We start from the raw sequence: 27456 nt of genomic DNA on the forward strand, positions 1-27456 counted from the left end.
AAAGATGTTTTTTTTCTCATTTCCTTTCAGAAATAGCTTGAGTGGAGGTTGTTTACTTCCTAAGTAGGTAATTGCATTCATTTTATGGTTTTTCATCTCTCTTTCTGCAAAAGTAGGATTAGCTGGTTAATTAGGGTTTGCTAGGTTTACTTCACATTTCAGTGTTCTTTCACTTTCCGCAAGTAGAGTAGCCACTGTAGGGTAAGCTTTCATTTCTTTCATCACATATAAATCTTCTTATGGAATTCATAGAAGTTGGCTTGAGCTCCTAGTGATCTTGCGCCAGCTGACCAAGTGACAGCCTGCAGTGAGAACTAGTACTTGTGCATACAACACCGTCGCTTCCAAGTTTGTTACTAACTACCGGGTTGATAAAAAGTAATGTAGGAAAGCCAAGAGTTGCAGCATTATTGCTGCAATACTGGTGCTCACCAAAAAGGTGAAAGGAGAGAGTTTAGGTTGCATTGATTTTTAATCAATTTTAAAAATTATATTTGTGCCACGTGGCTCCGTGCCCACCAATTTCCTAGAAATCTGAGATTATTCCAATTCTAATATGTTCATATTCTAATTAGATGGAGAAATTAATATATAAATAAATTTTATTTAGCAAAATGGTCCATTTTAGAATAAGATGTGTAATTCCTTTTTTTTCTCAAATTAAATTAGAATCCAGCGCACCATTTTCCTAGGGATTTGAGATTATTCCAATTCTAATAAGCTCATATTCTAATTAGATGGGGAAATTAATATATAAGCAAATTTTATTTAGCAAAATAGTCCATTTTAAAATAAGATATGTAATTCCTTTTTTTTCTCAATTTAAAGTTGACCCATAATCTTTTTATACATGTTTAATTAAGTAAATGTGTGCATTAATAAGACATTCTTCGTGTTGCAATATTTTTTTATTATATTTATGAAGCGTTCAACTATGTCAATCACATTAATATTTTTATTGTGATTATACTAATATAATATAATTTTTCATCTAATTAACTTATTTTAATTAAAAAAAAACCAAACCATTTTTTTTTCAAAGAAAAAAAACCATCATAGATTTATATTAAGAAAATATAAAGATCTTCAATACATATCATGTTTGGATTGAGGCATAAAAATGCCCAGCAACCTTTGCAAAAAATAGATACAGATAGTCCATTGAGGCATAAAAAAGCCCATCAACCTTTGCACAAAATAGATACAGATAGTCCGAATCTTACCAAATCTGAAATAAGAAAAACATATACTTCACTTCTACAAAGCCTGCTTGTCCAAAATTGCAACAGAACAAACGATCACTTGAAGAAACAGCCCCATGTGAAGATTACATGCAATAACACATAAAGAAATTGGGGCAGACGGCCCAGCCTTGGAAAAGAGAACCCAAAAGACTTGATACTGGAGATCTGAAAGGAGAAACCATCATGCAGGAACAAAGACCCACGGCATCATATAGCAGGCATATTTGGCAAAGAGTCATTCTGATGAAAGGAATCATGGCATGCCAAAATACGCTGAAGAATTGCATGGAGGGGTTCCTTAGAACCTTGGAAAATTTGTGCGTTTCTCCAGTTCCACAAGAACCAACATGTAATAATGAATAACGATCTCCAAGATGAGGATTGTCTACTCCACCACATAAAACCTTCCTGAACAGAAGAAAAGATGATGTAAGGAAAACCAAAATATAAAGACAGATCATACCAGATATAAAGGGATGAGGCACATTGAAAAAACATACGTAGATTTGTTTCCGCATCATTTTGGCACATGGAACATCTGCTCGGACCTTGCCAGTTTTTCCTTTGAAGAACCTACCATGTGAGATTTTTGTTCCCAAATAACAACCAAGAGAATATAATCATTTTAAGTGGACATGCAGCCTTCCAAAGACAGGGAGGGAAAAGCTAATGAGGACTCCCAACGATAACAGAGATAATTTCTGCATAAATATGCTTTACGCTCATAGGCAGATTTGGTTTTTTGAGAGACCATACCAAGCGATCCTTTGATCCAGATCGTGTGATTCCCATACTATCAAGTCTCGCTTTTACCGAATGCCAAAGAGGGAGCATCGATTGGGGCAGATGCAGATCCTCCCCATCAATCCAAACCGGGGAAGAACCAGACCAGTCTTTTATCAGCTTGTCCCAAGTGAAGCATCCCAACCTATGAAGATTGTGAACCAACGGAGAGGGGAACGAGAACTCTCGGGCAGATGAAATAGAATCATAACCAATAAATATACTAGTTCCGGAGCAGAGTTTCCATCGAAGATTTTTCATGAAAAAAAGATGGACCTTCCTGAGACTTTGTCATATCATCGATCCACTCCTGATGCCAATGGACCGTCTCCTGTACCAGAATTCTATGCTCCTGCCTTTTAAATATTTCACCTTTATAATCTTACTCCATGGCCCATTGCCAAAAATACCTCTATAAAGAGACTTACAGAGGAGGGCTTTACCAAATGTGCACATATCTAAAAGGCCCCATCGACCAGCCCTTTTTGGTTTTGATATAGAAGCCATCTTGACAAGATGAATTTTGTTCTGATATGCATGTCCTCCCCAGAGGAAATTAGCAGCCAATCTGTTCATTTGTTTTATAATACTGGCAGGGAGAAAGAAGATATGAGCCCAATAGACTGAAAGTTGGCATAGGACAGCCTGTACTAAGATGAATCTGCCAGCTAGAGAAAGAAATTTAAACTCCCATCCTGAAATATTTTTATAAAACCGGTCCGATAACCATTGCCAGTCCCTTTTTGAGTATCCTTTTGCCTTTAAAGCAAAGCCCAAGTATTTAAACCCTTGCTTAATTGAAAAAGGAGCAATGCCCAGCAGATCAGATATCCAGTGAACGATTTCCATGTTTGCATCATTGTGAAACAAAGAGGATTTTTCCTTATTGATAAACAAACCTGTAGCTTTCTGAAATTTTGAAAGAATGTCATTTATGCATGCCCAGGAGACCCTACAGAGCATAGCAAAAATGAGGACATCATCAACAAAGAGATTGTGAGAAATGGAAATACCCTTACAAATCTTTACTGGGCGACATCTTTTGTCCTCAGCTGCTTTATTTATCTGCAAACTGAGAGAGTTCATTGCCAGAATGAAAAGCTTAAAAATAGTTTTAAACATTTAAATGCTTTCATTGTGACTATTGATAATGAGAGAGACAAGTAATACAACTTATTATGAAAATATCTCATAGAAATCTTATAATGCAAAGAAGTTGTTTTCACTCCTTAAAAGATTTCTTCTTTTCCACCGAACTTTTTCATTTATCTCACCGAACTTTCATTTATCTCACTGAACCAGATAATGAGAGAGACAAGTGATACAACTTATTACGAAAATCTCTCATAGAAATCCTATAATGCAAAGAAGCTTTTTCACTCCTTTTTAAAAGATTTCATCTTTTCAACCGAACTTTTTCATTTATCTCACCAAACTTTCATTTATCTCACTGAACCAGATAATGAGAGAGACGAGTGATACAACTTCTTACGAAAATGTCTCATAGAAATCTTATAATGCGAAGAAGCTGTTTTCACTCCTTTTTAAAAGATTTCATCTTTTCCACCGAACTTTGGTTCAGTGTTCCAGAATTTTAATAAAGCCGTTTTCACTTTATTTAATTTTTTCATTTATTTCACCGAACATTAGTTCTAGAAAAAGCAGTTTCCACTTTATTTATTTATTTTCATTTTATTTCACCTAACATGAGTCCATCGTTCCATTACGATGAATGACAAGAAAGACGTGCTACTTGGAAATTACTTTACAATGCAAATAATCTCCACTACACTGTTCCTGTTCCCTCCTCATTCTTTCTTTTCATTATTAAGTGTTTAACTGTAACTCAGCCCTCCTTCCATCCTGCGTTTTTTTTGGTTTTATAACCATCATTGTAATTATATGCTTTATATTTTGTGTGTAAAAAAAAAATTAAAATTTAAAGATCCAATGTTGGATAAAATTATGAATTTGTGTTATATAAAATATTTTTTTTATAAATTTTAATGTTATAAAGAAATAGACATTTCAATTATACAAATGGAATAAGTCAAATATTTTTATCAAAACATAGTATAAAAAATATCAAAAACATATATATATGGAAATGATTATGTATTGCATTAAGAAAGTTTGGTTTCAAGGCCAAGAATTTGCATGTGATAATCTAAAATTCTCTTTTTATTATCTAAAAGCTCCATAAAGAACTGACACAATTAACTCCCGAGTTACATATTACCAACCCTTGAGCTACATATTACTAGCGTAAACTGGTTTTCTCCATACATTCTCCAAGAAACACCTACAAACACTACATATATGCTAACTATAACAAAAAATATTAAATGGGCAAGAAACTACATAGCCACCATTATAGAAGCAACCTAGGCTTCATTTTCTTCCCGCTCAAGCTAAGAAGAGACGACATCCTGATTGTTGGCGAGGTCAAGGCCACTTTCCTCTTGTTGTTTGTTCCATTTTATCCTCGGCTACTCCAACTCAAACCTCATCAACTTCATCGTCCTCAACCTGTACCAAATTTCCAACACAAAATTCCATGATCTTAAGCTGAAAGTAATTAATATTATATTTTATTAATGGAGAAATGGTTACATGGTTGTGACGTAACTCCTTAAGTTAGGATTAGTTCATAGGTCGTAGGAATTTGTTCTCGCCTCCCTATTCTGTTGTGATGTATTTATTGAATCATCTTTGATTAATTGAATCAGAGTGTATGCTCCAGTTTGTGCAGCCTCCAAGTGCAACTTGCTCACTTGTGAGCTGCTGGTTAATTCAATCCATTTCTTTTCTTTCCAGTTTTCTAACTTGGTATCAGAGCTAAAATCTGGTGAGCTTGATTTACCCACAGAGCCTTATTGGCTACATTAGAGCCCTAGTGGCCACAAAGCCTTCGTGGCTATAGTGCCCCAGTGGCAACATAGGAGCCTTAGTTCTCACAATTTCAGAGTCCATGTGGTCAGGAGTGACATACCTTAATCACAGGAGAAATTGTCTTTCTCATAGGTCTCAGTGTATTTCCAACTGTGCACAAGGAGATCATCGTGGTTTTTTAGTGTGAAGGAGCGTTGATGTGTTTTTTATGGTTCTGTGCATGAGATCTTGCTAGATCAGTGGTGGATCTGAGTTGCAGACACAGAGATCGTGGTAGAATGGTGGCAGATTTGTGATCGATTCAAAGGTTCTGGTATGTGTTGAGATTATTTTTTTACTATAGCTTGTAATTGTTCACTTGGTTAGAATTGACTGAAGATCGGGGGATCTGGAATTCGATTAGTCGAAAATGAACAATTTCACAGAAGCTTATCTCAACGAGACTAAAAAACTCGATGGGACCAATTATACCAATTGGAAATTCAAGCTATAGATGTTTCTTGAGGGATCGAGCGCATGGTCGATCGTCAACAGCAATGAGCAGAATCCGACCATTTCAGCAGATGATACGACAACACTAATACAAGATTGGGATAAAAGGGAGAATAAGGTGAAAGCGTTATTGAAGATGCATGTTAAAGGCAACATTATCCCACATATCAGAGACTGTAAATCATCCAGTGAGATATGGACTACACTCAAGAACCTTTACCAGACGCAAAACACCAATTGCGTCTTGTCGCTCAAAGGAAAGTTGTTTTCAATGAGGATGGAGGAGAATGAATCTGTTGCTGAATTCCTTGCTCGGGTCAAAGACCTAAAAGACAGATTGGGTGACATCGGGGAGAAGGTGTCTAATTCTGATCTTGTCACAATTACACTGAACGGGATGACAGATGAATACCAGATGTTCATCACGGGCTTGTTTGCAAGGGACAAAGCCCTTGCATTTGAAGAGCTAACATGAATCCTGATACAGGAAGAAGAGCAGTGGCAGAATTTGAGACCACGGAGTGTCGATCTTGCTCTGATGGCGAAGAAGAAGCCATACAAAGGGAAACAACCACATGGACAAAAAGGTGGTGGCGTTTTTCAGAAGAGACCATTTAGAGGTATGTCTCCAAGTAACAATGGTAACAAATCTGACATTAAATGTTTTTACTGTGGGAAAATCGGTCATTTAGCTAAGTTTTGTTTTAAGAGACAGATAGATGAGGCTAGAAATAAACAGAGAAAACACACAAGGCACTTTGTTGATGAAGGTCATAGTCATGATCTTCGATTATTTGTAGCTGATTATGCTCTTTCAACTCTTGAGGAGGATGAGGCCGAAACATGGTTCATAGACTCAGGCATGCCATCACATATGACAGGTAATAGGCATTGGTTCGAAAATTTTGAAGAAACTACTTGTGGAGCTAACATATATCTAGGTGATGACAAAGGTTATCAGATTAAGGGGTACAGTGATATTCCGGTGATGTTGCCTGATGGTAATATCAGATATATTAAAAATGTGATGTAGGTACCTGGAATCAAGAAGAACTTGATCTATGTTTCAATGATGGCAGATCAAGACCTGCGAGTCGAATTCTTCAGAACATACTATGTCATAAAGGACAACAAGAAGGAACTAGTCGCATCAGGAGTGTGTGTGGGAGGCCCATATAGGTTGAATGTCAAGAGCATGTCACACCAAGCTCTGGCTTCAACAGGATTGACAGCCAAGAATCTTTGGCATCAGAGATTCGATCATCATAATGTACAAGATCTCATGTTGCTACAAAGAAAAGGTATGGTTGATGGACTTCCTTCTTTTTAGAATGTTCATTTAGAGTATGATGGATGTGCATTAGGGAAAATGCATAGGGAAGAGTTACCTTTGAATTCTGATAGGAAGAAAAGAGATATTAGGGAGCTTGTACATACATATATATGCTGACCTATGCAAACTAAGTAGTTAGGTGGTGCATATTATTTTCTACTCTTTACTGAAGATTGCACTAGATTCTCCTAGGTATACTTTATCAGAAAAAAGAGCCAGACATTTCAATGCTTTAAAGAATTTAAGAATATGGTGGAGAAGCAGACAGGGAAATTCATTAAGATTCTCCGCTCTTATCAAGGGGGAGGATACAAGTTTGGATATTTCATGAAATTTTGCAGGAATCATGGGATTATTCAACAGTTCACAGTACCTCACACTCCGCAGCAAAATGGAGTTGTTGAACGAAAGAACAGAACCCTTGTGGAGTGTGCACGAAGTATGCTTCAAGGTAAGGGTCTATCCAATGGTTTTTGGGTTGAAGCCATCAACACTGCAGTATACTTGAAAAATAGGAGTCCAACTAAATGTCTTAACTTTAAAACTCCTTTTGAAGCATTTTATGGATATAAGCCTGCAGTGAATCATTTAAGGGTTTTTGGGTCAAAATCCTTTGCCCATATTCCCAAGGATGATAGGAAGAAGTTAGACCCTAAGGCCATGAAATGCATCTTTGTAGGATACTGCACTAAGTTTAAAGCTTATAAGTTGTTTAATCTTTTGACTCGTAAATTTTTTGCTAGTCAAGATGTGTTATTTCATGAGCAGGTTGAGGAAGGAAATAAGGAGAACAACCTCAAAGAGTGGCACATTCCATTAACGATGGAAGAAAGCAGTGAGGACAATCAGCAGCACCTAAAAGAGGAAGAAGCAAGGGATGTAATCAATAAGTCAATCCCGTTAAGGCCTGAAGGAGACAGATTTGAGGAGAGTCCCTTACTGAGAAGATCAGGTAGGCAGACTCAACTACCAGCCAGATGGAAAGACTATGATTTAATGTCAAACATTTTAAATATTATAGAGCCCAAAAATTATAAAGAAGCTAGTCAATCTCATGAGTGGAGGGCCGCAATGAATGAAGAATTTGAATATATTATTAGAAATAATACTTGGGAACTAGTTGAATTGCCTAAAGGAAAAATACCCATAGGTTGCAAGTGGCTTTAAAAACCTAAATTTATTGGAGATGAGAGTATGGAAAAGTTTAAAGCTAGACTAGTAGCAAAGGGTTATTCACAGAAAGAAGGAATTGAATTTGAAGAAACCTTTTCTCATGTAGCCAAACTGAATACTATTAGAATGTTAATTGCAGTAGCTACAAAACATCAATGGAAGCTACACCAGTTAGATGTTAAGTATGCATTTTTAAATGGTGATTTAAAGGAAGAGTTTTATTTAATGCAGCCTGAAGGGTTTGTTAAACAAGGGCAAGAGCATTTAGTTTCTAGATTGAAAAAGTCCCTTTATGGTTTAAAACATGCACCTAAGTCTTAGTACGAGAATATTGATTCATTTTTCCTACAGCATGGTTTTCGTAGGAGTAAGAATGATCCAAATCTATATACCATGTATGATGAACAAGGGCAAATAATTTTGATTTCCTTGTATGCGGATGACATGATTATAACAAGTAATGCAGATGCATTAATCAAAGAAATCAAATTGCATATGTCACAGGTTTTTGAAATGAAAGACCTCGGAAGTTTACATTACTGTCTAGGTCTGGAAGTGTGGAGAGACTCTGGGCAGAATTTCCTTAATCAAGGGAAGTATGTCAGAGGGCTGCTCAAAAAGTTCATAATGGAACAGTGTAAGACAACATCAGTACCTTTGCAGCAGAACCTGAAATTGTGCAGAGATGATGGCTCTAAGGAGGTGGATGCTACTTTGTATAGGCAGCTAGTTGGTAGTCTGATATATCTGACTACAACTAGACCAGACTTAGCATACTCTGTTAGTGTGCTGAGCCAGTTTATGTCTAAAAATCTTGAAAGTCATTGGGTAGCAGCAAAAAGTGTACTGAGGTATCTTCATGGTACTTTTGATTATGGTATTTTATACACTGATACATCTGATGTTACTTTAGCAGGTTTTTCAGACTCTGATTGGGCAGGTAACCTGGATGATCGATGATCTATCATGGGTTATGCATTTAGTGTTGGATCTGGGGTCATAGCATGGAGCAGTAGAAAGTAGAGCATTATGTCTTTATCTTCAGCTGAAGCCGAGTACCAAGCAGTATGCGTAGCAACATGTGAAGCTATCTGGTTGAGGAGGCTTCTCCATGATGCAGGAGAAGAGCAGAAAGAAGCGACCATCATCAAATGTGACAACCAGAGTTCCATTAAGTTGGTGAACAACCCAGTGTTTCATAAGAACACGAAACACATAGATACTTAGTTTCACTTTGTTAGAGAAAAGGTCCAGTCAAAAGAAATTTTTATTGAATACTGTAAAACATGTGACAATATGGCTGATATTTTTACAAAGCCTCTTGGGAAAGTGAAGTTTGAATTGTTTAGGGGGATGTTAGGACTTCAGGATAATCCTTTCTCCATTAAAAGGGAGAGTTGAAAATAATTAATAGTACATTGTATTAATGGAGAAATAGTTACATGGTTGTAACGTAACTCCTTAAGTTAGGATTAGTTCTTACGTTGTAGGAGTTTGTTCTCACGTCCCTATTCTGTTGTGATCTATTTATTGAATCATCTTTAATTAATTGAATCAGAGTGTGTTTTCCATTTTGTGGAGCCTCTAGGTGTAGCTTGCTCACTTGTGAGTTGTTGGTTAATTCAATTCATTAAAAATTCATCTTCTACTATCTCATAATTCCATAGAGAACTGACATAATTAACCCCTAAGCTACCTATTACCAGCCTAAACTGGTTTTTTCCATGCATTCTCCAAAAGGACACCTACAAACACTACATATTTGCAAACGATAACAAAAACTATTAACTAGGCAAGAAACTACATATCGCCATAATAGAAGCAACCCGAGATTCATTTTCTTCCAGCTTGGGCTATGAAGAAATGGCATCCTGATCATCGGCGAGGTCAAGGCTACTCTCCTCTTGTTGTTTGCTGCATATTATCGTTGGCTACTCCAACTCGACCTCATCAGCGTTACCATCCTCAACCTACACCAAAATTCCAACATTTTGTTTGTGAGGAGAAGGAAATCCATCTTGACCTCTAGTATTCCCATTCTTTGATTTAGAAGTTCGGTCTGAGCCTACGATTCTGCCAAGATCATCTCTGCGTGCCTTGAAATCAGAGTGATGATAAAGTCCAGAGCACTGGCATTGTTTGCAAGCATGATGTCGAGCTCTTCGTCTGCGTTTTCATAATCACGCTCCGTAGACTTGAAATTATACTGGACCTGTTGATAAACTTGACAAATTAAAGATCTAACTTTTGATTCTATGTTTGCATAGACGCCTCAATGTTCTATATATGCAGTTGAACTTTGTTTCCTTGATTGAATGCCACTACACTCGCTATTAATGTCATCTCAAGCCACATATACCAATTGTTTAGGGGCCATAATGGAAAAATTACAATCAGTGGTAAATTCAAATATATGCATGGAGAACACACGCAAATTGTATCTCGTATGCAGGGATAAGGACCTTGCACATTAGAAGGGATTTATTATTCACATATTCCTTTCTCCATCTGCCCTTTTCCTAGCGCAACGTGATGATCGTTGCCCAGGTGGTCGCATAAACACATCTCTCCCAATCTCTCCATGCCAGCCATGAGCCATCGCAATATTGCAGACATTAATGAGGCTTCAAAATAATGCAAAGTCGACTTATATGATAAGACCCGACTCCTTATTCCATGTTTAATTCTTATGAAAGCCAAAAGCAAAAGAACTTTAATTCGACTCATCATGGTATTGCTTTTGTCAGTAAAGTCCCTTCATCAATCTTTAACAAGCCTTGTTTTAATAATGCCCCTTGGTTAGCCATTGAATCTGCTATCGTGTTAAGATTTCTTTTGACATGGAAGAATTCAATCTGATCAATTTTTTCCAATACTAGCTTAATTTGATGCAGAATGGATGTTGAGATCTACTCCTCAGTGTTTTTAACTTTGTTTGACTGTTGGAAGAAAATCTTTGAATCGTTGAAAACCATCAATTGACGAAAACCCTTGGAGTGACCCAATTCCAATCCTTGCCAAAGGGCCAAATATTGAACCTGGTTATTTGTTGAGATCCCTAATCCTCAAACAAATTGTATCTCCCTTTCTTCATCGAGGTGAAAGAAAACCCCTCTGGCTCCTGCGTCCCCATAAACAAATAAAATATTACCAATCCTAAATATTACTTGTTCACAAGATGTTTTACAACCTCTCACTTCAAAGTTTTATTTTAAAACTATGAAAAGTACGATTAGATAAATGTTCAATTCTACAACAATTGGTGTTTAACACCTAGATCCATCTTAACTCCAAATCTATCAAGGGCTGAGAGGGATCAAATCTCTTTTCATTCTAAAATGAGATTTGCATCTCAAGATATTTGATCCCGTTCGACCCTTAGAATGTATATTTTCACAGCCATAAACTTGATGTAGATGAAATCCTCTTAAATGTTGTGTGTTATCACTAGTAGCGATCTAACCGTTCAAAGCCTTATTAATGTTTGCAATATTGCGGCTGCTCCTGGTTGACATGGAGAGATTGGGAGAGATGTGCTTATGCGACCACCTAGGTAGCGATTGTCACATTGCGTTAGGCAAAGGATAGATGGAGAAAGGAAACTATGAATAATGTCTGCAATTTCGCCAATTCGAAGTCTCATTAATATTTTCTACGTGTTAGACGGGTTTCGAAATCAGGAGCTTTGTTTTCGCCACAATTTTCTATACTTTTTTCAAAAAAAATATATTCGTCAATTTCCATTTTTTTCTAAAAATAATTTGGCCAAGTTTTATATTTTACCTTAAAAATCGCCAAGATCTTATATATACTAATATAATATGATTTGAATTTTAGATATTTTTACAAAAATATCATCAAACATTTTACAATTTTTCTATTATAAATTACCAAGATTCGCCAAGGTTTCTAAACTTTCAAATAGATATCCATCCTCAACATTTTCCTTGCACAAGTTGTGGAATGAACTACTTGGATAGGTACACGGGTGGTAAGTGTATTGTAAGCTAAGTATTGTTGTAAGACCTTAAGAATTTGATTAGGTGTAGTGGCACATGGAGTTATCAAGTTGTGGCATGGGCAATTTGGATAGGTATCAGGGTAGCAAGTCTAGTGGTATTCTAGCTTGAGGGGGGAATGTGATAATGTGAGATGGTTGATGAACCGTATATGTGAAACGTTGTATATAACTGGATGATACAACGGCTAGTTACCCATGTACTTTGGTAGATGGTAAATTTTTCATATGGACTTCCACAAAGTGATTGGGACCGGGTTAATCTCCCCAAGTCAAGTTTAAGGGAGCATTATTAGGGTAGTTCATGTAACTTGATTTGGTCAAAGTTACCAATGGTTTTTGGAGCTCAAAGTTTATAATGAGAACCCATAGTATTGACCAATAATATTCATGTAAAGTGTAGCTTATTTAAAGACTGAAAAGCTCCAATTAAATTAATCTTCATTACCATTGAGACTCAAACCAGTATATCTTTAGACACCGTCATTACTCAGGGTTTGTGACACATTGCTCAACCCAGAGAGATAAGTTCATCACTCCGAAAAGCCTTTAATACATCAAAATTAAAGATTATGTAATTTGAAGAACTTACATACGCAGTTTCAAGAATATTTTTAAGCTCCAACCCAGATTGTCAAGAAGCAGCTCGAAAGAATACGGCAAATTTTCATAAAACTCTACTCAGCGGCTTGAGCGTTATCGCTTAGTATCCACCTCATTCCCTGTTAAACATGTGTGTTTATATCAACCCGCAACAAAGCATGTAAAATTTTGTGGCCGCTTGATAACTTTGATTTTATTAAAATGATGATGCGAATGCACAAGACGATTAAACAATTCCTTGTTGTCTGGTTTGGAGTTTGATTTGGAGTTGGATTTTATTTAACAAGTAAACGATTATACACTAGTGGCCAGAAATTTCAAAAATCTTTCCTAACATTTTCCAGCTCGCTCTCTTGGGATTATGAGACATTTACTCTAACCGGTGACCTCATCATGATTACGATAAGACGCAAGCACATGAATATATTTATACATATTTCTAACTTCACATTGCAAAATCAATATCAACCGTGACATGACATGACTGTCCGATACGTCCTATTCATGTGCATTTAATGAGATTCAGATATTCCTAGTTGCACACGTCACAAGTTTGAAAACTTATCACCCCTCCATCTGTTCGCCCTCAGTCTGAACTTTGAAGGCCTATAAATGTAGGTCGGCAATCAGAGCTCTCAGGCATCTGAGAGGCCAATTGATTTCCTTGATTTGAATCGAGTAAGCCTGCAAATCTGCTTTTGTGGAATTTTGTGTCTGCTATTTGATGTTTTTCTTAGCAAGTTTAGTGCCAATAATTTGCAAAACATTTTACGAGTCAGATTGTTTTATTATCACAGACGTATTATTTGGATGGATATTTTTGCATTTGATAACTCGCAATGTTCATAAAACGCAGCAGGATCGAAGAATCTATTCCACATCAAAGCAAATCCAAAGCTGTGGCCAACATGGGCAAGTTTAGCACGGCTCTGGCTTCTGTTATTCTCTGCGTGTTTGTGATCTATGGCGGCGCTGTCAATGCTCTGCCGAGTCCCGTGGCGGGTCTTTCTTGGACGTTCTACAGCTCGAGTTGCCCGTCCTTGGAGTCCATAGTGTGGCAGCGCATGGGAGCCTATTTGAGTGCAGACATCACACAGGCTGCAGGATTGTTGAGGCTCCACTTCCACGACTGCTTTGTCCAGGTACAACTATCCCATAGTATACATGGCCGATGTCAAATTTATTATCAATTACCTGTGCATGCTTCTAGGATATTGATTTTCGAACAGTTGTATTTTCCACTTTTATCAGGTTAAATATTGTTACATATTACATTTTATTAGGTTAAATGTTGTTACATACTACATTTTAGGAAGGAAAAAAGAGATTGAGATGAAATCTCAAAGAAGGTGAAAAATATACTACTTATAAAATCTATTAGATTTAAATTTGGGAAATGTAAAGGAAACAAATTGAGATGATAGTGTATAAATATCATATTTTCTGATTTTATTTTCTCAAAAAATTGGGTGGGATTTTCTAGATTTTTTGGAATTACGAGTCGTAAATTCTCTATAATTTAAGTGTCAGTCGTAAGGCAGTCTCAGGGGTTTTTGATGCGGTTGAATTCATATATCGAGTTAAAAATTTATTTTTATGGTAAAAATAAAAAATAAGATTGCCCAAAGGAAAATTAAAAAATTTGTATTTAATAGAATCCCAATTACCAACACTAATACATGGTTAGGAATTAACACAACTCATTGGTTCCAGGGATGCGATGGTTCGGTGTTGTTGAACGCAACGTCAGGTGAGCAGACGGCTCCCCCAAACCTATCACTCAGAGCGCAGGCTTTTAAGATTATCAACGACATCAAACAGAACGTCGAAGCCGCCTGCAGCGGAATTGTGTCGTGTGCCGACATTCTTACCTTAGCGGCTCGTGACTCCGTTGTAATGGTAACTAATTTCATTTCTCCGCTCACATTGCTGCAACGCTTATTTAATTTGTGCGTCATTCACGTTTGGGATGCATTTGCTTATATAAGTTTTTTCTTACATTAATATATATATATATGTGTGTGTGTGTTTTGTTGCAGGCTGGAGGACCGTTGTACCCGTTACCACTCGGCCGCAGGGACAGCGTTACCTTCGCTAATCGATCGACCGTTCTTGCCAATTTGCCATCCCCAACCTTCAATGTAACAGGGCTTATCAGTGTTTTGGGTCCCAAAGGCTTGAATTTCACAGATCTGGTGGCCCTCTCAGGTACTACTACCTTTTCCCCCCTTTTTCTTTTTCAAATTCATGATAAACTCTGAGTATTGATCTGGGTGCAATTCTTTTTTATGTATTACTATGTGTGTGATCAGGAGGACATACAATTGGCAGAAGCAACTGCTCCTCCTTCGACAACAGACTATATAACAGCACGACCGGTACACGAATGCGGGATCCCACGATGGACCAGAGTTTCGCTAAGAATCTTTATCTCACCTGCCCTACCAGTACCACCATTAACACCACCAAATTGGATATTCGCACTCCCAATTTGTTCGACAACAAATACTACGTCGATCTCCTCAACCGACAGACCCTCTTCACTTCTGACCAGACTCTTTACACCGACACTCGAACCCGCGACATTGTCATCAAATTTGCGGTGAATCAGACCCTCTTCTTTGAACAGTTTGTGCTCAGCATGCTCAAAATGGGGCAGCTGGATGTGCTCACAGGAAGCGAGGGAGAGATCCGTAAGAACTGCTGGGCTTCGAATCCTTTAACATTTTCGATTATGGATCCAGAGGCGTCTCAAGAATCGACATCTTATTCTATGTGAGATTAGGCTTATCAGCGAATCTCAAACATAAGCAAGCAGCCTTAATTCCCAGCAAAGTCCAATAAATATATATCACTGGCATCTTGTAAACCCTTTTGCGATGCTTGTTCTACAAATTACTTTTTCCCTTTCGACCTTCTGAAAGAGCAGAAATCAAGCCTGAATACAGTGTATTATCGTTGAAAATAAATAACGTTTCTTGTTGATAATCAGATTTCCAACCGATTCCGGCAATTTCCAATACGAAACTTTACAGAATTTAAACTCTAGTACTGCCAAATTTTGCATATCTATTATGTAGTTGGATTTGTCAAATCCATGAACAGAGTCAATTTCTGCATCTGTTTACGAATTGTTTAGGGCGTTTTTGAAATCGTTGGGCTGTTATCTTTGGAAACCTACATTAGACTTATATTTATCTAAAATGTTGCAACCAAAACATAGAAATGGGTTAGAAGGTTTTTCAACCACAGCTAGATATAGGTTTTTCCAACACAACGGTTATTCACTAGTAAAAACTATTAAATTTAACAACAATACTTTTTTATTTATGAATTTTAGTTATTTAAAATAAATATTAAAATAATTCCATTTTTGATAAATTGTGAATTTTAATCGTTTAAAACAATTTTTTATTACATATATAATATTTTCAGAGTTCTAAATTTTTTTGGAACATTCTTTCTCTACCAATTACACAATTAAAACAAAGAAATCCTTATTAAATTTTAAATAACATTTAACGAAAAACCAGAAAAATGAAAAATATATCTTACAATTAGAATATGCTCAACTGAACCCACATTTTTTTGAGCCAACGAAACTGTAATTTTGAGTGAGATAATGCAATAAATAATAGAGACCTAGGTTTCATGTTGGTTAGAGGCCTAGATTTCAAGCTAGTGAAGTGGTGTTGAGGTTACTAGAGACCTAGGTTTCATGTTGCTTAGAGGCCTAGGTTTCAAGCTAGTGAAGTGGTGTTGCAAAGAGGAATATCGTAGTGGCCCGTGCCACTGGGCTTGGGCCTTGGTATACGATCGGCCTTGCAAACCCCTACCACCGCACCCCTATGAATGGCCTTGTAAACCCCTACCACTGGGCTTGGGCCTTAGCATATGACCAGCCTTGCAAACCCCTACCACCGTTGCAAACCCCCACCACCGCACCCCTACGACCGACCTTGTAAACCCCTACCACTAGGCTTGGGCCTTAGCATACGACTAGCCTGGCAAACCCCTACCACCATTGCAAACCCCTACTACCACACCCCTACGACCGGCCTTGTAAACCCCTACCATTGGTCTTGGGCCTTGGCCTTGTAAACTCCTACCACTGGTCTTGGGCCTTGGCCTTATAAACCCCTACCACTGGTCTTGGGCCTTGGCCTTGTAAACCCCTACCATTGGGCTTGGGCCTTGGCATATGACCGGCCTTGCAAACCCCAACCACTGGCCCCTGTAGCTAGGCATGTTTTACCGAGGCATAATGGGCCATGAGAATCGAAGCTTGTCAAGAAAGTAGACCAAGAACAAGCTCAAATTGAAGTGGGTAAGAGTTAACAAGTCGATACACAAAATGAATAAGAAGAAGCAAGAAATGTGGGATAGCCCAGAGCCACACAAAAACCAAGACCAATTCACCCTAGGTCAAAAGACACCGTCCAAACAAGAGCTCCCACTTGCCAAAAAAACCCTAGATGTAGGATGCATTGAACTCACAGAGAAATTAAAAGAAATTCACATACTTAATCCACTCAAACACGTGGAAAAGAAATAAAAGACAGGGTTCAACATAAGTACGCAAAAAACATTGTCCTGAATTGACTCAGTCGAGAAAGTTACATGCATAGAGTACAAAACAGTGATATCGAAAGGCCCCACGTCATCTCTTGTAAACTCATCGACTAACACAACCCAAATTCTCTAGAGACCCAATTTCAATTTCTGGCTCAGTTCCATGAATCAGAGACCCAAGAAATTCCATGAATCAGAGACCCAAGCAAACAACTTATCTCTTGTGCAACATAATTTTTTGGCATCAACATTACTCATTACAAGACATATGGACTACTAAAGGCTGGTCATTGAAATAAATGATGATCAATCTTATATGCACTATGCATGGAAAGGCAATTTGGCCATGTCACCCCTTATTAAATGCAGTGGGAGGCAGGAAGGTGGCAGGCACCTCCTTCTCCCCCAATCTCCATTACCATGTGTTAAGCCACCCCTATCAAAGGTGTATATTAAATATTATATAAAGTGATGTATAGATTTAAATGGTGTGTATGTGTGTAATGTAATGTATATTTACCAATTTATATAGCATTTAATAAGTTGTCGTATGGTGCATATTGTTTTCCATTTTGTTTACTTGCAATTTATATTAATTTATTATTATGTTTTTTGGATTAAGGTGGAGTTTATTTTTGGATAAGTAAATTTTAATATTGAATTAAAAAATGAGTTGTCGGAAGCAAAATGATGTCACCAAGATTATGAAATTAGCTCTTATTTTCAATTCTTTTTCATAAAATTTAAACCTGAAATCTAATGAATATTAAACCTCATAAATTCTCCACATTAATTTATTTAATTAATCAATATAATCTAACGATTTCAATTAGAATCCAACTTAAACACACATAATTATGAATTTCTATAATATAATATACTAGTGCAACCATATAAATTAAACAATTGGTAAATTTAGATAAACAACCATCAATACTAAACATCAAAACACTTACTGCATCATTCATCTCACTTTGTTAAAACTAAAAATATCATAAAAATTAATAAAAATATAACTTTATCATTATTATTATTATTATTATTATATATATATATATATATATATATATATATATATATATGCATATATTTATATATATTAAACATATTTGTATATAAAAAAACATGTAACAAGATTCTTAACAAATATTTTAAATAGAATTTAAATCTTTATTATTCGTTTAATAATTATTGATAATTAAATTAAAAATTTGAAAAATCTATCTAAAAATAAACATATTTTGGGAATAAATTAACTAAAAAAAAGTTATATAAAAAACCTTTGTTGATTACCCTTAAATTCTAAATTTATGAAATCAATTGTTTTAAACAATAAACATATTTTGGAAATAAATTAAATAAAAAAATTATATAAAAATATTTGTCTCTCACTATTAGATTCTAAATTTATGAAATCATTTTTTTTCAAGGAGCGGATTTTAATTTATGAAAGTATCAATGGTATTAAACATCCATCAAACTGTACATATTTTTGCCAGTGATAGAGATGTTCACTCTGCGGTGTCGTGGTGAAGCTCTGTTTCTAGGTACCAATTTATAGGGATTATATCCAGAGTGTGACAAAATAAATGCACCCACTCTGGCTACGGCCCTGTTCCGTAGACTTTGGTCCACTTTGCTAAATGATCACGCAGATCATTCCTCCCATCATATTTCTCAGTTAACTGCACTTTAGGACGACCAAATCACAACCTCATCATCCTCCTGTAATCACGCCATTCATCAAAGTTTTCCTTGTGCGTACCCCACCATCGAGCGGGCGTAGCGCATAGTGCCAAATCCAGTGCTTGAAAACGATGATCCTCCGGGACTTCTCTTTCAAAAGCATCCAAAAACTTATCTACATCTGTTAAACCATCATAACAAGGTAAATTTCTTACCTCTAAGGACACTCAACACAGTGATTTAGTCATCATATTGCAGCACAGCATGGATACTTCATGTAGCCTATTCTCCTAATTCTCTAATTCTTCATCTGAGTCTGAGGTACAGGAGCTTTTGCGATCCCATGAAATCCATCCATCAGCTGTTGGATTAATCCAGTCTTGGTCTCACGCTGTTATTTTATAGATCTGATCTGGATGATCATCACTTTCCTCATAGTCGTGGACTAGTTCAGTATAGCGTGGTCTTCTGTCGGGTCCAATGGTACTACAATGCGAAATGATTTCCTTTCAAACAACATTGTCAAGTTCTTCAAATTGATGACCCCATTCATGTCAATAGCCTAATCAATTCCCAGGAGTGCGGGGTATGGATTTTTGTCAACAACAATCTCTATCACTTCAAAATCGGCCAGCACACTCTCGCCTTTTATATCTATGGACACTCCATGCAGTCGTCCCATAGGGATAATCTTATGCTGGTTCGCCTTCCTCAACTGAATCGAAGACCACTATAGTGCTGGTCTCCCAATTCTTTTCCATGTCTATTTAGGTAAAACGTTCGCATGAGATCGCGGATCGAAACTAACATGGTCCATCTCATAATCTCCTATTGGCGCGGTGAGCCTCAACTCGTGCCTTTTCCTTGTCCTATGTTTGCCAATCTTTTTGACTACGTGGTTTCCTTCAGGAACATTTTCCTTACCAGCACACTTGTTTATCAATTCTCGTAGCCTTTTCACAGCCTTTCTATCACGCAGTAGTTTCATCCAAGTCTCCAGGAAGGTGGTAAGCACAGAGGGTTCAACCTCTATAGGTGCGCTGATTGCTGGCAGTTTTTCTTGACTTCCTAAGGTAGAGGCCTCAGCGAAGCTTTTCTTCGCCTCCATAAATGTTTCCTTCACGCACTCGAGATCAAACCCAATCTCCTTTTCTGGGGCCTTACGAACCCACCCACTTTCTTCAAGTTGTTTTCCTTTATCATCACCAGTCATTATTTTGCTTTGCAGCATGATATTCACATTTGGATCTTCCTCGCAGGGCTCAACCCTCATCATCTATAAGTTCTAGGTAGGATGTTGAGGCTGCGCCTTCTTCTCCTGCATCTTAGCTATCAACACAGGGCATTCTTCTATTGTGTGGTCAAACTGAGTGTAGTATTGACATGACGAGCATGTCTAAATCATACACTCTCGTGCGTAGGGCCTTGGCATCCCGCAATTATAGCAAATGACATGTCCCCGACCTCTACCAGGTCCTCCTCCTCCTTGGCCTCTTCCGCGCCCCTGATATCCTCCACGTGCTCCCCTAGCACCTTGATCCGAACGCCAAGTTTCTGGTTGCATTCAATATGTAAGCATCCTCTCCATCATTAGTTCATAGCTACAGTACTGGTGCTCATCGTGGCTCACCGATTTGCAGAAATCGTAGAACAATTGTTGTGGTGTCTGCAAAATTTTTTGCAGCAAATGACAGTTATCCGTCACATGCTTTCCAGCCACTTGACAAATAGCGCACCATAGCGTGGGCCCCATACTTGGTCCTGCTGGAGCTTCTTGCCTTAGGGGCATCGACCCCCCTGACATATGATTTGCGAAGACAGAGCAATGATCCTTATCATGCCCCTGGCTCTTACAATTGAGGCACCAGACTTCTTTGGGCACCTCTGTCCTGGCCTCCTTTCTTTTTTCAAGCTCTACAATTCCAAACAAAGGTTCTGTAACTGCAAGTGAATTTGTTGGACTCCCAAAGATGTGTCCTGAATAGGCGTTTCATGCAATCACATCGCGATTTCCAGAGCTTCTACTTGATTTCCTATCTTTTGCTCAATAAAGCAATCCTTAGGTAGGGCAGGAGCGTGACTGTAAACCAATCACGGTGTTGACTATTTATGAGATTCATATTAGCTTCGCGGATCCCGCATTTCAGCCTTTGATCTAGCTCCCAGGGCATTTCACTTGGCCTCATCATGATTTCCCTAAATCCAATTACCGATTGCGAGGTAGACTTAGGCTTACCGAGTTCTTTGTTCAAATTAGTCTGAGTATCTGCTAATGACACCAACGAACTATCAGTGTAGTACTTAATGTACCATGTCAGCACGCAATCCTATAGAGCGGTAACCAACTATGCCTTCTTTATATTATCATCTGTGATCTGTTGTGCTTTCCACATAGCCTTCACAACAAACCAAAACTGAATTGGAAACTCACTTCTTAATCCCTTGAAAGCTAGAAACTTCATGGTATTCGACATGTTGAACGGAGGCGGTGGTGGTGGTGGTATGGGTGATGGTGTATGTTGTAGGGGTGAAGGTGGAGGTGGCGTGGATGGTATCCACGGAAAACCTTATCTTATCAATTGGGCAACACTTTACGATGAAGCCTATGCTTCTCCCTCGTCCTCACTCACGGGAGGTCCAATCAGCGGGCTATATTCAGGGCTTGTTCTTCCCCTATCTCTGAAGACATTCCCACTTCGATGTAGCTCCAAACATCAAGGTAGTGGCATAACCTGTTTCTCACACAACAACATCTTAATCGAAGTATTCAAAGATCTTAAGTACTTACCTCATGGTCCTTTGAAGAAGCGTCGCTCTGCTTCGTTGTAACTGACTGAGGTCTCAACCGCGAAGTCTGTAACAAACCTGATCAAGCCAATGGTCAACAGCGCTTGCGATCTTATCTTAAGAGGCCTCTAACCTCCATACTAGCTCTGGAGTCCACACTTTTGGACCGTCAAGCCTCCACCTTCCTTGGTCGTCTACCAATTTAGCTATCCACTCGTATAGTTCAATCGGGAAGGAGCAGAAGAAAACTTCTTGTATCTCTATGTACAAATATCTATCCAACCACTGTTCTTTTTTCAGGCATAGATTCTTGTTTTCCTGCACCGTGAATTCATGGATCTTTCTATCCATCACTTCTCGATTTCCTTCTTGGTCTGATTCTAGTGATACAACATCACACATCTCTTTATGCAGATCCCAATCCCGGCAATGGAACCATTTGTTGGCTTAGGGGGTCTTGTCCCAGGTTCAGAGTTAGTTGCGCCAAACAAATCCCTACACTACTGGCCCTTTCGGCATCAATCCGCGTAGTGCAAATTGAAGTCTCACCTGAAGTAGTAAGGGGGGATGCTGGAACCAAGTTTTCACATCTAGAGATCAGTGACATGTCTTTTTGTGACCTAGATCTACCTTCACATTGATCTCTAAGCCTCTATGGCTTATTGTTGTAACTTCCCTTAATCAACCTCTAGACCTCCGCGAAGGTCTACGACTGGCTTTTGCAGACCCTGAACATGAAAATTATCTACTTACGTGCACCATAGATTCTCCTTAGATTAGTATTTACTTAGATCTACCTAAGTGTTCAATAAATTTAATAGAAAGTGTTATTATCTTCGCGTAATCACTTAACATTAATTTCGTTCATATAATAAGACAGATCAAGTAAATTTATGCATCAATACATCATTATTTCATAAATATATTATTCATCAAAGCATATATCACATTCATACATGACAGAAGTAAAGAGATAAAACACAGGAATTTCTACAACAACCTTCTTTATTGATCTTCAATAAAAGCTTACAGACTAAAAACTTCCCTGCGCACTCAGCTGCAGGGGTCCGTGCACTCAGTTGTAGACACTACTCTAGGCCTATGCGCATTCAGATGTAGAGCCTCTTTCCCCTCTAAGACTTACTTCTCTGCGCTAGCCTTCTTCTTTCATACCCATAGACACTCCTAGATCTGCCTTAGAATCTCTAAGACATACCTATTTATACAATCCCATGGTCCGCGAACCATGGGTAGATCTAAAAAACCGACTCAAGTTTTCATAAAGGAGGGTAAAAACCATTTTTTACGCTTAACTAGTTATGTGCTCCGTGACCACAATTTGCGGAGACTTTACATATTTTTACATCAAAGATTGGGCTTTTGCCCCAAAACTGACCTAGGGGACCCCATCCCAACACATGTTACTCCATGTTTTCCGATGGCTCCATTTTTCCAAGCAGGTGGAACCTGTAATTAATGCAATAAATGTATGTAGCATTGAATGCCACTTTCCTGCCTTATTTAAAACTCGACTACTTACCCACCAAATTTCAAACTCAGCCAAGTGTGCAGGAAATTTAGAGCTGCTCCCAAAATGTTGCTACTCAGAAGTTATCCTAACTCATTGTTTTCCTCGCATCAATTCTCCATGGAATAATTTAAGGCCATCATTCCCTCCTCTGCCAAAAATGCTACTGCTTAGAAGTTATCCTAACTCGTTGTTCATGGGTTCTGCTTTTTCACATTTAGAGTCCATCAAGGGAAGCGTCCAAACATAAATGGATCCACCCATTTGGAATTTGGAGAGATCTGTATATCAAATTTCAAGATATGCCAATTCCAATCCCCATCCACACCTTATGGATGGCCCAAATGGAGTGTCATTGTTCTGCACTTCCAGGGGTTTTGCGGTTATATGAGTAGAGGCTCTAGCATTCAAAGAAGAGGAGGAGATTGTGAAGAAGAACATGATCAGAATTCCAAAAACAACGGAGATATGTATTATCAAACTTTATTGGAAGCAACTCCTGGCAAACCACTTCTTCTTAGTAACTATACCAAGTTTCTGCACGAGGTTACCAATTTTGGCTTATGTTTGAGATGATGTTTTATTTATTCGAGTTACAATTTATATCCATGGAACATTTATTTGTATTAGTCATGACATAGTTAGCATTAAGTAATCATTTTTCCAGTAGGTTTTGAGAAACATGGGTTGAAATATTAGATTTGATTTATTTACGGATGTGATTATTTTGGACTGTATGTATGTTAGGTGTAACATAATATAGAGAACGATGAGGAATACTATAAAATGGTTGTATTGGCAAGCCCGAGAGATATGCAGAAATTGTCCCACTCCATACAAACTTCATATGGGAAACACATAAGGATGCATCTAAGGTCGAAGCATACTTCAATCAAGAACTGAACTTGGCTTACTCTTATGACTGGTAGGATTCCAGAATCCCTTCCACTAGTTATGTGTTCAAGCCACTTTCTTGTTCGTTCTATGCATTGTATTAGATCACGGTGAATTTGAACCTTATAAATTATATTGAAGTTGTCCAATTGTGTCTTAATTCCTGCAACTATGTTCTTGCATCTTATGCTCATTTCTTATGGAAGTCCGAAGAGGAGGAGGAGGATCAAAAGGATGGCCCTCCTGATTTGCAGAGTGTGGAAGCAAGGACTTTTGTTGGATCTATATCTGTTGTTGTTTGACATTATACAGTCCATAAATAATGAAGCAATAACAAGAACAATAAGTCGTGAAGTTAAATTTGAGTTTTCTGATTTTGTACATATGTAGATTTTTAGTCTCAATCCCTTCTTAGATTTCACAGTAGATGCCACATTCTCATTAACACCGTTTTTAACTATCATTTTTTCTTTCTTTCACACTGGCAAATGACTAATTCAATTTTTCTTTCCTTCTCATTGGTAATTATTTATGATATGTACACTGCTTGTTGAAAAAGATCCTTCTGTTGCACTATTTTATCGTGTCAAAATTGAATTGTCCATAGCAATCGTGAGGGCTTTAATAGTTGGCATTTTCCTTTTCCTTCCACTCATCTGTCTGGTTAATGCAAGACCTTTGGCACCTTTGACAATCGAAGTTTCTAGGCTCTACATAGTGAACTAATATTGGTGGACCATCGAGAACATATTTAAACAAAAATGGAGAGGTATAGATTTCTTTCTGGTTGACCAATAAGTAAACATGGACTACACTGCCTATGTTTGTCGCCATGTGGTCACTATTTCATCGTCCGATGCGGATGGAGATGACATCCTACTATGTCGTTTCTCAGATGAAGAAAATGGTGTGGGTGCTACAAGCAAGCAAAAACAAAGTCTGAGTGGTGCTCAAACTTGACAGATGATGGACATGATTTCCAAAATAGGGAAACATATGTTTATAGCACCAATAAAGCATCTTGTGGTTTCTAGAAATGGTGAAAGTCATTTTCACGAAAGAGATGAAGTATTTGCATATGTAAATCCTAATATATCCTTATATGTGTGATTTTACGCATATTGAGCAATTTAGAGTGTGATCATAACCTTTAAAACAAATAATATTTTATAATATATTCAATATGAAAAATGAGACATGCTTCCATTTTTGTTCTTTCTTCTATCATTTAAATATACCATAAATATGTTAGGTTTAATATCCATCCTTACTTATGAGTATAAAACTTATCCAACCAATAGAAGAGTACGACCCCTAATATAGTTTAAAATGATAAAATCAATTTTAATTTGGAGATAATTATATTAATAATATAATGTTCGAATAAGAAAGTTGTTTTTTCCAAATGAAAGTTAATATAATTTTTTTATATTACCCTAGAGTTCTTTCATAATTTCTTTCTACATATTTATTCTAGATATTCTAGGATTAAGAATAGAAATACTTTATGGTGGAAGGGTGTAATATCAAAGCCAGAAGAATGTACAAGAATCATAAACTTTCTATGTCAAGTAGTAATCATGATTTACTAGATGCATGAAATATTGAGGCACAAGAGAATGATATTTTTACTTATCAAGATCATGATAATTAGGTAGGTGACAAAACTAACAACAATTTACTAGATGCATGAAATATTGAGGCACAAGAGAATGATATTTCTACTTATCAAGATCATGATAATTAGATAGGTGACAAAACTAACGATGGAAACCAGAGACCATATTCTAATTAGGTAGGTTGTTGACCAAAGCCCATATCCTTGAAGGAGCGGGTGCCATGATGGTGTAGTAGATCCGCCATGGGGGCAGGGCCACGAGGGCCAGAACCAGAGGCACCTAGGGGAGATCACGGAGCTCACTAAAACCCTAGTGCACACCTGCTTTTCGTGAAAGTAGATTTAACTAATGCATTTTTGCCTAAATTCAATAATTAATTATTAATTAAAAAATAAATAAATAAATTATTATTATTTTTTAATTAAATTTTATTATTATTTAACATTAATTAATTAATTAATAATGATATTAAATTTAATTAACAATAAAAATAATAATATTAGCTAATAATAAAATATTAATTAATAATAATAATAAATAATAATAATAATAATAACCCTAATAATAAATAATTAGTAATAACAATAATTATTTTAAAATGATTATAATAATTAATGGTTAATATTATAATTAATTTTTAATAAAAATTCATAATTATTATTAATTATTGTTTAGGGGGCAACTCAATTGGTAATCCGAGATATGTGAAATCTTTGAAACTGGAGAGACCCACATTCAAATCCCCGTGTTTGCGACCCGACTTAGGGAGAGGAGGAGAGGAGAACAAGTCGTAGACTCCCAGAGGTTAATTAGTAGTTACGTGTCAAGTGGGTTCTTGGGTTCCTCTTGGTCACATAAAAGAAATATTAATTATTATAATAATAATATTTTTATTATAATAGTTATTTTTTGTTATTTTTATTATTATATATTTATCAATATGAATATAAATTTTATGATTAATATTAGATTTACACCATTAACACTTATTATCTTTTTTTAGCCACATTTGCTAATGTGGTTGGGTTTATAATATTAACAATCTATAGGGTTTATTAATCCCTTAGGTTTATAATATTAATAATAATGTGGGTTTATCAATCTCTTGGGTTTAAAATATCAATCCCTTAGGTTTAAAATATTAATTCCTAGGTTTATAAATCGTTTAATATTGATCCATTGGGTTTCTTGATGGCCTATGTTTATGCTATTTATCCCTTTGGTTTACTAATTCCTACGGTTTATAATATTAAATTTATGTGTTTATTACTCCCTTGGGTTTATAATATTAATAATTACTTGAGTTCTCCTTTGGGTTTATAATATTAATAATTATTTGAGTTTATTATTTAATCCTTTAGGCTTGTGATATTCAAACAAGATGTCTTTAGTGTGATTTTTTGGAAGCTTTTCTGGTGGGTTTTTCCAGTCTAATTTCTCTAAAATCTTGGAGGAATTTATTGAAATCACAAGTTTGATGGGTAAACCGTGCACAATCCAAGTGCCCTATGGGTTTTTCAGGTGTCTAATCCATATATACAATCAAAAAACCAATTTAAATCTCTTGAGATTATTAATCTTTTGAGTTTAAAATATTAATTCCTAAGGTTGATTAATCCCTTTGGTTTAAAATGTTAATTTTTAGGGTTTATTAGTCTCATGTGTTTTTCATATTGATTCCTTGAGTTTGTTGATCCTTTGGGTTATAATATTTATCCCTTGTATATTCTAAATCATTAAGTTTATAATATTAAACTCTTGGGTTTATTAGTAACTTTGGTTTATAATATTAGTAATTTTTTGGGTTTATAATTTAATCCTTTAGTTTATTA

General features: G+C 36.7%; 3 protein-coding genes across 4 annotated transcripts; all 3 read left to right on the forward strand.

Moving 5' to 3' along the window:
- Window positions 1-5412: 5412 nt before the first annotated feature.
- Window positions 5413-5886, forward strand: LOC149246026 (uncharacterized). Its single transcript, XM_089439618.1, has one exon. The coding sequence runs from the start codon at window positions 5413-5415 to the stop codon at window positions 5884-5886; it is 474 nt and encodes a 157-aa protein (XP_089295744.1).
- Window positions 5887-5949: 63 nt separating this feature from the next.
- Window positions 5950-6444, forward strand: LOC149246027 (uncharacterized). The gene has a single exon (XM_089439625.1). The coding sequence runs from the start codon at window positions 5950-5952 to the stop codon at window positions 6442-6444; it is 495 nt and encodes a 164-aa protein (XP_089295751.1).
- Window positions 6445-13090: 6646 nt separating this feature from the next.
- LOC149246028 (peroxidase 12-like) lies at window positions 13091-15492 on the forward strand. Of its 2 annotated transcripts, XM_089455631.1 has the most exons (5): window positions 13091-13216; window positions 13395-13680; window positions 14252-14437; window positions 14578-14746; window positions 14851-15492. In XM_089455631.1, exons 2-5 carry the CDS (start codon window positions 13447-13449, stop codon window positions 15315-15317), a joined length of 1056 nt encoding a protein of 351 aa, XP_089311757.1. In that variant the 5' UTR covers window positions 13091-13216; window positions 13395-13446; the 3' UTR covers window positions 15318-15492. The 2 variants fall into 2 exon arrangements, with proteins under 2 accessions (XP_089311757.1, XP_089311756.1); XM_089455630.1 differs by lacking the exon at window positions 13091-13216 and having other exon boundaries at window positions 13254-13680.
- The last annotated feature ends 11964 nt before the right edge of the window (window positions 15493-27456 follow it).

Source organism: Pinus tabuliformis, chromosome 7, assembly GCF_031772625.1.
Source record: "Pinus tabuliformis cultivar Carrire ecotype Pingquan chromosome 7, CPIR1, whole genome shotgun sequence".
NCBI lineage: Eukaryota > Viridiplantae > Streptophyta > Pinopsida > Pinales > Pinaceae > Pinus > Pinus tabuliformis.